We start from the raw sequence: 17,893 nt of genomic DNA, 5'->3' as shown, positions 1-17,893 counted from the left end.
CAGTATATTCTGCAATGATTCCAAAACAACCTTCTACATCACATTTCTTAGTTTAAAGGGCCTTGGACATTCCATTCACTATGAGAATGATGTACTATATTTACAGGGCTTGAAAATTATAATGCTAGTAGTACTACCAAGGAGTTTACAAGCTTGCTGTACAGATAAAGAATACAATAGAGACTTCCCTAGCGGTCCAGTGGTTAAAATGCCACACTTTACACTTTAGAGGGTGCAGGTTCCATCCCTGGTTGGAGAACTAAGATCCCACACGCCACGCACAGCGCAGCCAAACAAAACAAAATCAAAAAAGAGAAAAACTAAGGCTGACTAGGGTATTCAAGGAAACCACAAGACATAAAATGTCCACATAATTCTTTTCAGGGCATTTAGATTAGGTACAATTTTTCTTGTGTTCCTTTTGCAATTCTAAAGCTATTTTATTAATTTGGATTATTAGGAGCTACCCTGCATCCGAGGTCAGGGGCGGCGGCCGAGAGGAGCCACTCCGTGTCCGAGGTTAGTGGCGGCGGGGAGGAGACACCCCGCGTCCGAGATCAGGGGCGGCCAGCAGAAGCCACCTCGCGCCCAAGGCCAGGGGCGGTGACCTTGAGGAGCCACCAGGAGCCCAAGGCCATGGGCAACAGCTGGGAGGAGCCACCCACACCGGAGGCTAGGGCCAGCGGCCGGAAGGAGCAGGTGGCTGCGCAGCACAGGAGGGCCTAGAGGAGCTATGCCACGTTGAAGGTCAGGAACGGTGGCAGTAAGGAGATACCCCTCGTCCAAGGTAAGGAGCAGGGGCTGTGCTTTGCTGGAGCAGCCGTGAAGAGATACCCCACACCAAGTAAGAGAAACCCAAGTAAGATGGTAGGTGTTGCAAGAGGGCATCAGAGGGCAGACACACTGAAACCATATTCACAGAAAACTAGTCAATCTTATCACACTAGGACCACAGCCTTGTCTAACTCAATGAAACCAAGCCATGCCTTCACTGCAACCCAAGACAGGTGGGTCATGGTGGAGAGGCCTGACAGAATGTGGTCCACTGGAGAAGGGAACGGCAAGCCACTTCAGTATTCTTGCCTTGAGAACCCCATGAACAGTATGAAAAGGCAAAATGATAGGATACCAAAAGAGGAACTCCCCAGGTCAGTAGGTGCCCAGTATGTTACTGGAGATCAGTGAAGAAATAACTCCAGAAAGAATGAAGGGATGGAGCCAAAGCAAAAACAATACCCAGTTGTGGATATGACTGGTGATAGAAGCAAGATCCGATGCTGTAAAGAGCAATATTGCATAGGAACCTGGAATGTCAGGTCCACGAATCAAGGCAAATTGGAAGCGGTCAAACAAGAGATGGCAAGGGTAAACATTGACTTTTTAGGAATCAGCGAACTAAAATGGACTGGAATGGGTGAATTTAACTCAGATGACCATTACATCTACTACTGCGGGCAGGAATCCCTCAGAAGAAATGGAGTAGCCATCATGGTCAACAAAAGAGTTCGAAATGCAGTACTTGGATGCAATCTCAAAAACTACAGAATGATCTCTGTTCGTCTCCAAGGCAAACCATTCAATATCACAGTTATCCAAGTCTATGCCCCAACCAGTAACGCTGAAGAAACTTGAGTTGAACGGTTTTATGAAGACCTACAAGATCTTTTAGAACTAACACCAAAAAAAGATGTCCTTTTCATTATAGGGGACTGGAATGCAAAAGTAGGAAGTCAAGAAACACCTGGAGTAACAGGCAAATTTGGCCTTGGAATGCGGAATGAAACAGGGCAAAGGCTAATAGAGTTTTGCCAAGAAAATGCACTGGTCATAGCAAACACCCTCTTCCAACAACACAAGAGAAGACTCTACACATGGACATCACCAGATGGTCAACACTGAAATCAGACTGATTATATTGTTTGCAGCCAAAGATGGAGAAGCTCTATACAGTCAACAAAAACAAGACCAGGAGCTGACTGCGGCTCAGATCGTGAACTCCTTATTGCCAAATTCAGACTTAAATTGAAGAAAGTAGGGAAAACCTCTAGACCATTCAGGTATGACCTAAATCAAATCCCTTATGATTATACAGTGGAAGTGAGAAACAGATTTAAGGGCCTAGATCTGATAGATAGAGTGCCTGATGAACTATGGAGTGAGGTTCGTGACATTGTACAGGAGACAGGGATCGAGACCATCCCCATGGAAAAGAAATGCAAAAAAGCAAAATGGCTGTCTGGGGAGGCCTTACAACTAGCTGTGAAAAGAAGAGAGGCAAAGAGCAAAGGAGAAAAGCAAAGATATAAGCATCTGAATGCAGAGTTCCAGAGAATACCAAGAAGAGAAAAGAAAGTCTTCTTCGGTGATCAATGCAAAGAAATAGAGGAACACAACAGAATGGGAAAGACTAGAGATCTCTTCAAGAAAATTAGAGATATCAAGGGACCATTTCATGCAAAGATGGGCTCGATAAAGGACAGAAATGGTATGGACCTAACAGAAGCAGAAGATATTAAGAAGAGGTGGCAAGAATACACAGAAGAACTGTACAAAAATATCTTCATGACCCAGATAATCATGATGATGTGATCACTAATCTAGAGCCAGACATCTTGGAATGTGAAGTCAAGTGGGCCTTAGAAAGCATCACTACGAACAAAGCTAGTGGAGGTGATGGAATTCCAGTTGAGCTGTTTCAAATCCTGAAAGATGATGCTGTGAAAGTGCTGCACTCAACATGCCAGCAAGTTTGGAAAACTCAGCAGTGGCCACAGGACTGGAAAAGGTCAGTTTTCATTTCAATTCCAAAGAAAGGCAACACAAAAGAATGCTCAAACTACAGCACAATTGCACTCATCTCACACGCTAGTAAAGTAATGCTCAAAACTCTCCAAGCCAGGCTTCAGCAATACGTGAACCGTGAACTCCCTGATGTTCAAGCCGGTTTTAGAAAAGGCAGAGGAACCAGAGAGCAAATTGCCAACATCCGCTGGATCATGGAAAAAGCAAGAGAGTTCCAGAAAAACATCTATTTCTGCTTTATTGACTATGCCAAAGCCTTTGACTGTGTGGATCACAATAAACTGGAAAATTCTGAAAGAGATGGGAATACCAGACCACCTGACCTGCCTCTTGAGAAATCTGTATGCAGATCAAAAAGCAACAGTTAGAACTGGACATGGAACAACAGACTGGTTCCAAATAGGAAAAGGAGTATATCAAGGCTGTATATTGTCACCCTGCTTATTTAACTACTATGCATAGTACATCATGAGAAACGCTGGACTGGAAGAAACACAACCTGGAATCAAGGTTGCCGGGAGAAATATCAATAACCTCAGATATGCAGATGACACCACCCTTATGGCAGAAAGTGAAGAGGAACTAAAAAGCCTCTTGATGAAAGTGAAAGACGAGAGTGAAAAAGTTGGCTTAAAGCTCAACATTCAGAAAACGAAGATCATAGCATCTGGTCCCATCACTTCATGGGAAATAGATGGGGAAACAGTGGAAACAGTGTCAGACTTTATTTTTCTGGTCTCCAAAATCACTGCAGATGGTGACTGCAGCCATGAAATTAAAAGACGCTTACTCCTTGGAAGAAAAGTTATGATCAACCTAGATACCATATTCAAAAGCAGAGACATTACTTTGCCGACTAAGGTCCATCTAGTCAAGGCTATGGTTTTTCCTGTGGTCATGTACGGATGTGAAAGTTGGACTGTGAAGAAGGCTAAGCGCCGAAGAATTGATGCTTTTGAACTGTGGTATTGGAGAAGACTCTTGAGAGTCCCTTGGACTGTAAGGAGATCCAACCAGTCCATTCTGAAGGAGATCAACCCTGGGATTTCTTTGGAAGGAATGATGCTAAAGCTGAAGCTCCAGTACTTTGGCCACCTCATGCGAAGAGCTGACTCATTGGAAAAGACTCTGATGCTGGGAGGGATTAGGGGCAGGAGGAGAAGGGGATGACCAAGGATGAGATGGCTGGATGGCATCACTGACTCGATGGACGTGAGTCTGAGTGAACTCCGGGAGTTGGTGATGGAAAGGGAGGCCTGGCGTGCTGTGATTCATGGGGTCGCAAAGAGTCGGACATGACTGAGCGACTGAACTGAACTGAACTGAACTGATGTAAGCTTAATAAAAAACATATTTGATATAACCAAGAAGTTTATTTACAAAAGTATAAACTCACTTTTAAATGCTTGATGGGAGGAGTGCTGATACATTTCTAAGAGAATCTGAGATTCCCTCTTTTACATCTTTGCAAGAAAAATACATATATTTAAGCTCTTCAAAAACCTAAAATCCAAGAATCAGATGAGAGATTTTATCACCTTCCAGACATTGCTAAGGACTGTCAAGTAATATTTAAATGTATTTAGATTACCAGTGGTTTTGAAATGCAAAGTCGCTATGAGTCTCTTCCAGCTAGCATGTTAACAGCAAAACACATCATTTCTCCAATGATTCCTTTTAAAGAAAACCTTGAGTGACCCTGACAACTTACTCACTATTTCTAACTTTTCTCTCTGAAATGTCTAAAGACAATACAAAACAAGAAAGAGTGTTAAATACTTACATTTTATGACTAAACAAATCATATTTTATAATCTCAACTAGCTCCTCTTCAGTTCAGTTCAGTTGCTCAGTCATGTCTGACTCTTTGCGACCCCATGAATTGCAGCACGCCAGGCCTCCCTGTCCATCACCAACTCCTGGAGTTCACTCAAACTCATGACCATCAAGTCAGTGATGCCATCCAGCCATCTCATCCTCGGTCGTTCCCTTCTCCTCCTGCCCCCAATCCCTCCCAGCATCAGGGTCTTTTCCAACCAGTCAACTCTTCTCATGAGGTGGCCAAAGTACTGGAGTTTCAGCTTTAGCATCAGTCCTTCCAATGAACACCCAGGACTGATCTCCTTTAGGATGGACTGGTTGGTTCCTTGCAGTCCAAGGAACTCTCAAGAGTCTTCTCCAACACCCCAGTTCAAAAGCATCAATTCTTCGGTGCTCAGCTTTCTTCACAGTCCAACTCTCACATCCATACATGACCACTGGAAAAACCACAGCCTTGACTAGACAGACGGACCTTTGTTGGCAAAGTAATGTCTCTACTTTTGAATATGCTATCTAGGTTGGTCATAACTTTCCTTCTAAGGAGTAAGCGTCTTTTAATTTCATGGCTGCAATCACCATCTGCAGTGATTTTGGAGCCCAAAAAAATAAAGTCTGACACTGTTTTCACTGTTTCCCCATCTATTTCCCATGAAGTGATGGGACCAGATGCCATGATCTTCGTTTTCTGAATGTTGAGCTTTAAACCAACTTTTTCACTCTCCCCTTTCATCAAGAGGCTTTTTAGTTCCTCTTCACTTTCTTCCATAAGGGTGGTATCATCTGCATATCTGAGGTTATTCATATTTTCCCGGCAATCTTGATTCCAGCTTGTGCTTCTTCCAGCCCAGCATTTCTCATGATGTACTCTAAGTTAATTAAGCAGGGTGACAATATACAGCCTTGACATACTCCTTTTCCTATTTGGAACCAGTCTGTTGTTCCATGTCCAGTTCTAACTGTTGCTTCCTGACTTGCATATAGGCTTCTCAAGAGGCTCCTCTTACAACCTGGTTAATTTCAATGTGACCCTAGTTATTCTTTTCCAGTTCCCATGGCCACTAATCTAAATCTTTACTACATTCCTTAAATCTTAACTCTACTCTCATCTTTAAAAGTACCCTGCTTCCCATCCCTAAAACATTTAAGCATACTCCTACCTTAGAAACTCTTTCCTCTCCGTTCCATATTCCTTTGTTCCTCTTTCATATTGAAACAACTTGAGCAATCTACACTCATCCTCTTTATTTCTTGCCTCCTATTTACTCTTCAAATCACTCTGACTTCCAAACTTCTGACTCCATGGAAACTTCTCTTTTTTCAGGGCATCAGTGATATCCAAATTGATCAATCCAATGAGTATTTTTAAGATTTCATCTATTCAATTCTCTCAACAGTATTCAAGTCAGTTCCTGCCTTGACTCCACATTCTGTTTTTTCTTGGGTATCTCTGACTATCCCTTTTCACTCTTCCGTGCAGGCTCTTTTCTCTACCCAAATCCCTTAGAAACGATTGTGATGGCTTAAAATCCCTCCATAAATTGACACTCCTTTCAAAAGGTAGAGGCTAATTCTCTTTCCCATGCCTAAAATTCCCATCCCCTGTAGCATGAACTGAATGTAAAGATTCATTTCTAATGAATAGAAGAAGGCAAAAGTGATGTTCTCAGACCAGGTCATATAGGCACTTCAGCTTTCTCCTTGCTCTCCCTTGGATTACTCCTTCTGGGTGAAGCCAGATAGATGCCCTGTCACAATGACACTCATGTAGCCCAACAGAGAGGTTAGCTGAGAGGAACTGAGGCCATCTTCCAGGAGCCAGTAAGGACTAAGGCTTTCTGTCAACAGACATGAGAGTGAGTCATCTTGGAAGCAAATCCTAAAGCTCCAGTCAAGTCTTTCAAATGACTGCAGACATAGCCAATGTCTTGACTGCAACTTCATGAGAGACCCTGAGCCCAAAGTTCTGAGCCACAGATAATAAATGTTTATTGTTTCAAGTGGCTAAAATCATCATGGGCAATTTGTTATAAAGCAATAGATACCTAATCCAATGGTGTTTCTCAGTGTTCTATCTAAAGCTCTCTATTATTCCCACTCATTCACTCTCTCATCTCTCCATATGTGTAAAGCTAATATTTATCTGTAGCCCAGATTTTTTTCTTAAGTTCCAGACTGTGCAATATCTTTACCTCAATTTCAACATGCCCCAAAGCAACTACCGTTCTCCACCCAACCTATACTTATCTTCCCTATCATCATTCACTCAACTAAATCTAAAAACCTGGATTTCATCAAACTCCTCTTCCCCCTTCACTCACATCCAATCACTGAAATCCTGTCAATATGACTTCACTATCCATAACCCAAGTATTCTTTAAAAACTACAAAATTTACCTGAACCTATTGTTTAATTTTAAAAATTACAGAGAGACAACCAGACATCATGGGCCACTTGATGTACAGGTTCCCCCTGTTCCTAAATAACCTTCCCTAAGCCAAAATGGCATAAAGCAATGATGCAATTGCCTTAGTATACACCTTGCTACTGCTGCTAAGTCGCTTCAGTCATGTCCAACTCTGTGCAACCCCATAGACGACAGCATACCAGGCTCCTCTGTCCCTGGGATTTTCCAGGCAAGAATACTAGAGTGGGTTGCCATTTCCTTCTCCAAAAAAGTAAATGTCGCTCAGTCGTGTCTGACTCTTTGCGACCCCATGGACTGTAGCCCACCAGGCTCCTCCGTCCATGGGATTTTCTAGGCAAGAATACTGGAGTGGGTTGCCATTTCCTTCTCCAGGAGATCTTCCCAACCCAGGGATCAAACCCAGGTCTCCCGTGTTGTAGGCAGATGCTTTACCATCTGAGCCACTGGGGAAGTCAAAATAAACTGAGATAATGTAAAGATGCTCACAGACACAGTTCAAAACTACAACAGCTTGCTACTATGTATTAATAGTTCCCAGCATGCATGCATGCTGAGTCGCTTCAGTTGCATCTGACTCTGTGACCCTACAGACCTCCAGGCTCCTCTGTCCATGGGATTCTCCAGACAAGAATACTGGAGTGGGTTGCCATACCCTTCTCCTTGGGATCCTCCCAACTCAGGGATCGAACCTGCATCTCTTATGTCTCCTGCATTGGCAGGTGGGTTCTTTACCACTAGTGCCACCTAGGAAGCCCATAGGTCCCAGGGAAGGAACTTACTGGTGTCATTTTTGCTGCTTGGGGCACTCACTGATTCTATAGAAGCTCACTGCAAAAAACAAAAAAGAAAGAAACCTCTGAATGCTATTTTCATTTTTTGTGTATTTTCCAAAAAAGCAAAAATCCTCTTTGGATTTCTTTTGGTTAGCAAAAACAGGTACTAAATAGGTCTTTTCTAAAAATGAAGTAGGGTAAAGCAAACTATCAGAAAGTGGAAATACTTGTAATATGTTCCACCTACAAAGTATTCCTGCCCAAAGTGGGGGGAAAAAGCTGAATTTGATTAAGCTTCTAGCTCTAAGTATCAGTTTATAGGAAACATGGAGGATAAAGAACATGTTTAAATACACCACAAGAATACTCTCAGCAAAATCCAGAATGTGGAAAATCTACAGAATAATTTGCTTTCTTCAACAAATGAATGGCAAAGAAAAAGAAGAAGGGAAGACCTACAGAGTTAAAAAGACTCAGTCTTACGTGTGGATCTTGTTTGGAATTCTGACTCAAATAAACCAACTGGTGAGGGACAGATGTTTGAGAAAAATCAAGGAAATTAAACACTGTAAAACATATTAAAATATTCACAAATGAAATAATGAGAGATTTGGGATGTGCTTTAAAGTAATCCAGTGGGGTAGGAAGGAGCTTTGGGAGTATTAATAAGAATTCATTTTACTATCATCCTTTGTATAGGTTTCAAACAAATTTTGTGTTATGAAAGTTTTTTCCACAACAAAAAGTGCTTACAACACTTAAGTGACTTTCCACTGCCCTGAGTGAAAAGTTCAAATTCCTTAGCTCAGTTTACCAAGAAAGTCTTTCATTATCTGGCCCCTGCTTCTCTCTCCCTCTCACACACTACTGCCCACCTCACAGCCTAAATTCCAGGACTAACAAGCTCCTTACTCTTGTCTCTTTCAAAAACATCTATTCCCTCTATCTCAAGCAGTTTTCCCTCTCTGCTTACATGGCTAATCTCTACTCACCATTCAGGTCAAAGCAAACCTACCTCTTAAAGAAATCTTTTCTGATACTCCAAGACAGAGGCAAGCTGCCCACCTGTGTACCTCCCAACATCCTATTCTTCCCCATCACAGCTCTTACTTGATGTACACCCCAGCAGACTCTAGGCATCATGAGAACATGGACTATTCCCATCTTATTTACCATTTTAACCCGTCTTCCCAGCATAGTGCCTAGCACATCGTACATACTCAGTAAACATTTGATAATCAAAAGGTATGAACACCTGCTTTCTAGTCTTCCAACTCCTCGCATATCTATATCTCCTTCAATTTTCTTTCCTTTCTTGTCTTTCTCTGTGATCATGATTCTCATAAATGGTTAGCTGTTTACACAGTGTTCCCAAATTTATATCCTTATCCCTCCCTGAGTATCTCAATTAATAAATATTCAACTCACAGGGGACTTCCCTGATGGTCCGATGGTTAAGAATCTGCCTGCCAATGCAGGGGACACTGGTTTGCTACCTGGTCCAGAAACTAAGATTCCACATGCCGGGGGGCAACTAAGTTCACGTGGCACAACCACTGAAGGCCTTGCGCCCTACAGCCTGTGTACACAACAAGAGAAGCCACCACAATGAGAAGCCCACACACCACAATTAGAGAAAAGCCCGTCAGCAACAACAAAGAACCCATCTGCCGCAAGGAAGATAGTACAGCTCACCCTCAAATTCAACTAACAAATTCTATGCTATAATCTAACAGATCTTCATCTCCAGGCCTGACCTATGGCTCCAAATACCTTCTGGATTCAATCTCCTGTTATCTCCCTACATGCCTTTATCAGCAGATGAATGGATAAGAAAGCTGTGGTACATATACACAATGGAGTATTACTCAGCCATTAAAAGGAATACATTTGAATCAGTTCCGATGAGATGGATGAAACTGGAGCCGATTATACAGAGTGAAGTAACCCAGAAAGAAAAACACCAATACAGTATACTAACACATATATATGGAATTTAGGAAGATGGCAATGACGACCCTGTATGCAAGACAGCAAAAAAGACACAGATGTGTATAACGGACTTTTGGACTCAGAGGGAGAGGGAGAGGGTGGGATGATTTGGGAGAATGGCATTGTAACATGTATACTATCATGTAAGAATCGAATCGCCAGTCTATGTCTGACGCAGGATACAGCATGCTTGGGGCTGGTGCACGGTGATGACCCAGAGAGATGTTATGGGGAGGGAAGTGGGTGGGGGGTTCATGTTTGGGAACGCATGTACACCCGTGGTGGATTCATGTCAATGTATGGCAAAACCAATACAGAAAAAAAAAAAAAGAGAGAGAGAGAGAGAAAAAGAAAACAAGAAAAAAAAAAAAAAGAAGCTCAGAAATTCTCAATATCTTCTTAATGGACTTTATGTTCTCAAGTTTCCCAATTTGTGTATATTTCCCACTGCCTGAAATGCCCTTCTTCTCTTCTACCTTTAAGTCTCGGCTCAAATGTCTCTCTAGCCTTTTTTAGGCAATGTTCCCACAGCAGTCTATTCTTACTTCTACTGTAGAATTTATCATACTTTTTTGAAATTATGTTTAGGTGTCTACTCTGCAAGATTTTGAGATCTTAGATAGAAGGGACTCTCTCCTTCATGCTTTTATCTCCAGCATATATATATATAGTAAAGTGAAAATGAAAGTCGCCCAGTTGTGTCTGACTACTTGAAACCTCATGGACTATACACTCCATGGAATTCTTCAGGCCAGAATACTGGAGTGGGTAACCTTTCCCTTCTCCAGCAGATCTTCCTGACCCAGGAATCAAACGGGGGTCTCCTACATTCCAGGCAGATTCTTTTACCAACTGAGCTATGAGGGAAGTCCATATATAAAGTGCCTATTAAAAAGTCCCAAATAAATGCTTCCTGAATAAACCACTGTTTCTAATAATTAAAAGACAGGAGTGTGACCCGAAAAGGTTGCCTAAATCTATTTTCTAAAGAAGGTAATCAATTTCTCTGTTCCTGTATTAAACAGAATATCTACTAAATGGTTTTTCAAGAACTGAAAATTTACATACTATGAAAATAAAAGAAATGTAAAATAAAAAAAACTATTCATTCCCAGAGGACAGATTAGGGTCTGGGCCCAGGACCAAAAGATCCAGGTGAAGGTGAGGTTTGGGTGAAACTATTTAGTTCACAGCAATTCCCGTGATCTTTTCCAAAACCTTGAGATTATCTCAATATCAATTTTTGGTATAGGCCAACTCTAAAGCAAAGTCAATCTAGTTTCGTTCAGGGTTTTCATGGCCACCCTAGAATAGACAGACCTCCAACTACAGAGCCAGACCAGAGCGCAAGTGATTTTGGAAACAAGGAATAGAGTGACTTGCTATTTACTGCTCTGCTTAAAATGCTGTGCAACTATTCAGATAATCTTCCTGGAAGATGCAGCTCCAAGTTATCAGCCGCATGCAGATCATTAAGATGTACCTTCATCCTTCCAAATCCTAATGTAATGAAACAATGTCGAAGTGTACAGAATTCACTGCCAATATTCAACGTGTCTCCTACTTTCTCTTTAAGTGAATACCTATCCTTTTCTCATCTTTACTGGACCTTCTTTAATTTGGCATTGAGTATCATCTTATTTTCACAAGATCATTTTATTTTACAATATTTCTCTGTTGTTTCTCTGCAAACAAATACTTTGACACCAAAAAACACGGGAAAAAAAGAAATTTCTAAATATCCATTAGTGAGAAATATGATACCTCCTTCTACTGGCAAGGATGTTTCATAGTTTAATCTCAGAAGGGAGGATAAGTAATGGGAGGGAGAAGAAAGAAACATAATTTTAAAAGCCATATTTAGCCAAAGACAAGGAGAAATTTGTCAAGATACTCAGAAACTAAAAGGGCAAGGAGGCAGAAAAAAGATATGCCAAAGTGAGAAAAACAGGAAAAAAAGAAGATTCTGTCAGGGAGAGGAGTTCCCAAGAACCCCAGCTTGGGGCCCCTCCAGTGTGGCCCTAAATTCAGACCCACACAAATTTGGGATCTGTAGAGTAACTTCATTCCATAGTGCCACTGAAATTACTTTGAATGGGCTGGAAAGGGTCCATGGGATTTTCTGATTATCACTTCTACTGAAACTTATTATTACTCTTCATCTATCTGAACTATGAGATTTCATAATTCCAGAGTTTTCAGGATATAATGTGCATTTGTCTCTCTTTCATAGCTAACTAATCTTGAACAATGTATTTAAATTTCATTCAGGTTTGTTTAGTCTTTTCCCCCTTCTAAATTATGTAAAGAAAGGAAGTTGGTGTGCAAGCTTTTACTTTTTACTCCTGTAGGTTTGTCTTTAGTAACTCAAAGATTGCATTTTTCTCATTCCTGTAGTGAAAGTGAAGTGTAAAGGAAAAAGAAAGCCAGGTTATTTAGACTCCTGATAACACTGCTTACTGCTAGCTCTGTGACCTTGAGCAAATCGCTGAAAAGCCCGGAGCCTCAGATTCCAAAACTGTAAAATGGGGATAATGAATACTTTATTCTGCAGTTATTGTGAGTAAAAAGAATCAAGGGAACCACCTTATTATAAGCTCCAGAGAAAAGGAATAGTGAATATCTTGAACTTTGCTGATTCTCGCTCACATGCACACGCATGAGCACACACACCCACACACACCCAGCCTAAAGCAATAATAATTAACACGTAGTGGGTGCTCAATAAATATTTAAATTAACGAAAAAATATCAATACTAGTCCTCATTCCTCTCGTTGACATTAATCTTTCTCCCATAATCATAATTTTTTCTCTTCTGTCTTCTATTATTTTCTAAAGCCTTCAGGACATTCTGTTTTGTCGTTTGAAGAGGCTTCCTCCCTCTCATTGGCTATTATTAACTAGACACCATTCAGAGACACTACCTTTGAAGTAATTTCTCTAATTCCACCCACCTTTCATTTCTAACGCGTCGGGGGTGGAGCCAGAGTCAGAACATAAGATTCTCACCAATTCATGGACCTTTCCCACAGTCACTGATTTGTGTTTAACGACACTGGAGCCCTTAACTCAGCCCTTCCCAGAATATAACTTTCAGGAGACATCGCAGTCTCTCTTCGCTAACAAGAGACTCCTGTGTAAGAAATCCTCCGCTCTCAAAAGTTAAGGCGTCGGTTACGCTCGCCCCTCGCTGAATGGAAGAGAATCCTGTGAAAGAGACACTCAACTTGGGCAGACTGGAGGGATTTCAGAATCCTTCAGGTTGAGCAACGGCCAGTCACTTCAGGACCTGGCCAAGCTCGTCAGACCACTGCTCTAAGAAACCAGCGCTCCTCAATCCCTGGAGGGAAGCTAAGGGGCGCGGCCGTCTACAGAGCCTGGTGGGGGACACCGTCAAGTCCATGATAACATGTGGAAACTGCACAGACCCCGAGACCGAACCCATCAAGCCACGACTACAACCATCTACCTACCTACAACGCGCCTCCGTTTACCCCCCAACAAATACCGGACCCTAAGAAAGGAACAAGGCTCGCCCCCACCCCATAAATCACACAACCGGTGCCTACTTATTGGCTGCGCGAGCATCTCTTTCACCCTCATTGGCTATCCGGGGCGCAAAACCCTCCCCTACGAGGGAACCCTCCCGTACGGCGGCACCCCCATCCTAACCACCTCTACCGGGCTACCAAAAAGCCTGGTCCCCACCTCCACCCAGGAATCGCGACTCCCAAGGCAGCCGAGGCTTTGCCTCCAAGGACTTACTGTGTAGTAGGAGAGCAGCCCTGCATTGTAGTCCAGCACGAACCAACGGTACTGCCAGCCCTTCATTACGTTAGTCCATTTACTCAGCGGCCCTTCCATGATGGACGCCATCTTGGGAGCCGCCAATGACAACAATCGGCCTGACGTCACTCGCCTATAAGGCTTTCAACATTCGGTGGGCGTGGTCATCGCCGACAGAGGCGGGCCTAGGGCGGGGCCAGCAACTGCTTCCCGCCTTGGTGGACTCGGGGACCCACGCCTCCAGCTATAAAACTCAAAAAACCGATTTTCTTTGGGAGTCTGTTGTGTGTAGGACTCCGTGCCCCAAATGTGAAGAATTCAAGCATGAATACTGAAGTTAAGATTACTTATTAACATAGATAATTTTACTGCCCATTACTTTGCCGACTAAGGTCCGACTAAGGTCCGTCTAAGTCAAGGCTATGGTTTTTCCTGTGGTCATGTATGGATGTGAGAGTTGGACTGTGAAGAAGGCTGAGCGCCGAAGAATTGATGCTTTTGAACTGTTGTGTTGGAGAAGACTCTTGAGAGTCCCTTGGACTGCAAGGAGATCCAGCCAGTCCATTCTGAAGGAGATCAACCCTGGGATTTCTTTGGAAGGAATGATGCTAAAGCTGAAACTCCAGTACTCTGGCCACCTCATGAGAAGAGTTGACTCATTGGAAAAGACCCTGATGCTAGGAGGGATTGGGGGCAGGAGGAGAGGGGGACGACCCAGGATGAGATGGCTGGATGGCATCACGGACTCGATGGACATGAGTCTGAGTGAACTCCGGGAGTTGGTGATGGACAGGGAGGCCTAGCGTGTGAGTCGGACACGACTGAGCAACTGATCTGAACTGAATGATATCTTACACATGCAAATAATTTCACATCTGATATTCATTTAAGCAATTATTTCACAAACCCATTCATTTAATAAATATTTTTTGTTTTGTGCTAGATACTCTTAGGCTTGGGGGTTCAGCAAAGACTTCACGAGGGGAAAAGGCAATAAAAAATAGTAAATTATATAGTATATGACAATTTGGTAATTTGGAGACAAATTAAGCAAGTAAAGAGGCAAAGGGTAAGGGGCTGCAGTTTTAAGTTCCCAAATTGTGAAGGCCTGAGTGAGAAGGTAACTTTTGAGCAAAGACCTGAAGAAAGAGGAGGGAGGCTGGCAAAGGAACAGCAAATTGTTCTTTGTAAGCAGAGTAGTGAGCCAGGGAGAAGGTAGTTGGAGACAAGGTCAGAGAAGTAAGAGCAGATTTCTTAGAGCCTATAAAGACAATGGAAGTATTGTCCGAGTATATTGAGACAATCTTTGAGGTCCTGGTAATGCAACACTGAAGGAGACAAACAGATTCCTATTTAAGAGTTAAGAGTTTAAATTCTGTGATGGAAAGCAAACACAAAACAAGTAAACATGAAAAATATCTAATAGTGATGAATGTCTCGTGGAGAATTTAAGTAAGTGGATGTAATAGGAAGCCAATGGGTAGCTACTTTTAAAGTGTATAATTGAGTGGTTGTGTAAGGCATCCCAGGAAAGGGCATTGAGATGTGAAGGATAAGGGAACTAAGAAGCAGGGCACTGGCTAGAAGTGGCTGTGACATCAACAGAGAGGTTTGTGCTGTGAATCTCTATTTGCTGATAACAGAAGCTCTAGGAAAAAAGAATATCACTGAAGGAGGTAGATAAAGAGAACCTATTTACTAGCTAATCAAGTTGGGTAAAGATCTAAAGATCAAATTATTTATGCTGATATCCCTTTTCTGTTTCATTGAGATATAATTGACATACAACATTGTATGAATTTAAGATGTGCATGATTTGGGAATTTCCCTGGTGGAACAGTGGTTAATGCCATGCTCCCAATGCAGTTGACGTGAGTTCAAGGATCCCTGGAAGGGGAGCTAAGATCCCATGTGCCATGTAGTGTGGCAAAAAAAAAACAAAAAAAACAAAGATATGCATGTGTATATTGTGAAATGATTACCACATTACATTTAGTTAACTCATCACCTCACCTCAAAAATTTTTTTTCTTGTGATAAGAATTTTTACTCTCTTAGCAACTCTCAAATATATAATACAGTATTATAACTATAGTAACCATGCTTCACACTACATTCCTACAACTTACTTATCTCATAACTAGAACTTTTTGCTTTTTGACCAACTTTTAGTTTCATGTAGTCCCCTTGCTTATTTTTGCTTTTGTTGCTTTGTGCTTTAGGTGTCATATCCAAAAAAATCATTTCCCAGGCTGATTTCAAGAAGCTTTCCTGTATGTTTTCTTCTAGGAGTTTTATGGTTTCAGGTCTTACAATTAAGTCTCTAACTGATCTTGAGTTAATTGTTGTGAATGGTTTGAAATAAGGATCTAGTTTTAATCTTCTTCATATGAATTGGCACCATTCGTTGCAAAGACTACTTTTTCCCTAATGAATGAGCATTCCTGGCTCTCATGTCAAAGATTAGTTGATTGTATATACATGGGTTTATTTCTGTATTCTTGATTCTGTTCCACTGGCCTATGCATCTGTTTTTATGGCAGTGTCATACTGTTTTGATTACTATAGCTTCGTAATATAGTTTGAAACCAGGGTGTAAGATGCCTCCAGCCATGTTATTCTTTCTCAGGATTGCTTTGGCTTTTCAGACTCTTTTGTGGTTCCAAATGAATTTTAGGATTTTTTTTTTCTATCTTTGTAAAAAATGCCACTGGAATCTTGAGAGGAATTTCACTGAATCTATAAGAGGCTTTGGATATATGAACATTTTAACAGTATTAATTCTTCTGATTCATGAACACAAAACATCTTTTTATTTATACATTCCTCTTCCAGTTTCTTTCATTAATGTTTTATAATTTGTAGTATACAGATCTTTTACCTCCTTGGTTAGATTTATTTTTAAGTATTTTATTGTTTTTGTTGCTATAAAATGATGTCCCATAGGGTTAACAGAAGCTGGAGCCTAAACAGAAGACCTTGAGTGTGTCTTACAGAACAGCAGTTTATAACCTGCCGTCACTGATCAGGTCTGCTTCCAGTTTGTTTGATTTATTTTTCCCTTTCTCTAACTTCATACCCTCCAAGCTTAACATAGCCTAGGTAATATGTCACCATACTACTTCTCTTTTTAAAACATTTTTGTTTATTTATGGCTGTGCTGGGTCTTTTTTGCTACCTATGGGCTTTCTCTATTTGTGGTGTGTGGGCTTCTCATTGCGGTGGCTTCTCTTGTTGCAGATCATGGGCTCCAGAGCGTGCAGGCTTCAGTGTACAGACAAGTAGTTGCAGCTCATGGGCTCAGTAGTTGTGGTGCCCAAGCTTCATTGCCCAGAGGCAGGTGGACTCTTCCCAGATCAGGGATTGAACCATGTCTCCTGCAGTGGCAGGTGGATTCTTTACCACTGGACCACCAGGGAAGTCCCACCACACACTTCTTAACACTCCTATAGATAACGCTTCTGACATATGGATCACTATGGTAACAGGAGATTAAGTTGTTTTCCAGAAATTTGGAGTTGGTTTTTACCTAGTTCCAACTGGCTAAGACTAGTGGAGACCACCGACCCTAAAACTGGGCCTGCTCAAAACACTGATTACCTCACCTTTTCCTTACCTCCAATCACATTTCCTCACACCTAAAATCACCCTGCTTCTTTATCCCATAAACGTCACAGACCTGTCCCCTTCAGGGAGACAGATCTGAAATTTGTTCTCCTGTCTCCTTGCTTGGCTGCCTTGTGAACAAACTCTTTCTTTACTGCAAAGCTTTGTTTTTTACTTTAGCTTTCAGTCAGGCAAACAAACCTCATTTGGTAACACTATTGTAAATGGGATTGTCTTTTTTGCATATGATTTATTGTTAGTGTAGAGAAACATTGGGGCTTCCCCAGTGGCTCAGAAGTAAAGAATCTGCTTAAGTGCAGGAGATGTAGGTACTATCCCTGGGTTGGGAAGATCCCCTAGAGAAGGAAATGGCAACCCATTCCAGTTTTCTTGCTTGGAAAATCCCATGGACAGAGGTGCCTGGTGGGCTACAGTCCATGGGGTTGCAAAGAGTCAGACATGACTTAGCGCCTAAAAGCAACAACAAATAGAAACATTCTGATTTTTGTATATTTATTTGTATCCTGTAACTTTACTGAATTTGGTGATAAGGTCTAACTTTTTTTGTGGAGTCTTTATGGTGACTGCAGCCATGAAATTAAAAGACGCTTACTCCTTGGAAGAAAAGTTATGACCAACCTAGATAGTATATTCAAAAGCAGAGACATTACTTTGCCGACTAAGGT

At 41.7% G+C, this 17,893-nt stretch overlaps 1 protein-coding gene across 10 annotated transcripts in view; it reads right to left on the bottom strand.

Moving 5' to 3' along the window:
• The window catches only part of OSBPL9 (oxysterol binding protein like 9), a 169,386-nt gene extending 155,603 nt beyond the window's left edge, over positions 1-13,783 (bottom strand). For 3 of the 10 annotated variants that reach the window (XM_069591297.1, XM_069591351.1, XM_069591390.1), the window contains exon 1: positions 13,582-13,711. Coding sequence is in view for 4 of the 10 variants with exons in the window: in XM_069591272.1 (XP_069447373.1) it covers positions 13,582-13,692 (111 nt within the window). In the remaining 6 variants the exon portion in view is untranslated. Of the gene's footprint in view, positions 1-13,581 lie in introns of all 10 variants that reach the window. The other 7 variants (XM_069591272.1, XM_069591280.1, XM_069591251.1 and 4 more) reach the window with 5 other exon arrangements.
• Positions 13,784-17,893: the final 4,110 nt, after the last annotated feature.

Source organism: Ovis canadensis, chromosome 1 (genome assembly GCF_042477335.2).
Source record: "Ovis canadensis isolate MfBH-ARS-UI-01 breed Bighorn chromosome 1, ARS-UI_OviCan_v2, whole genome shotgun sequence".
Taxonomy (NCBI): domain Eukaryota; kingdom Metazoa; phylum Chordata; class Mammalia; order Artiodactyla; family Bovidae; genus Ovis; species Ovis canadensis.
This window is presented reverse-complemented; position numbering and strand designations above follow the sequence as displayed.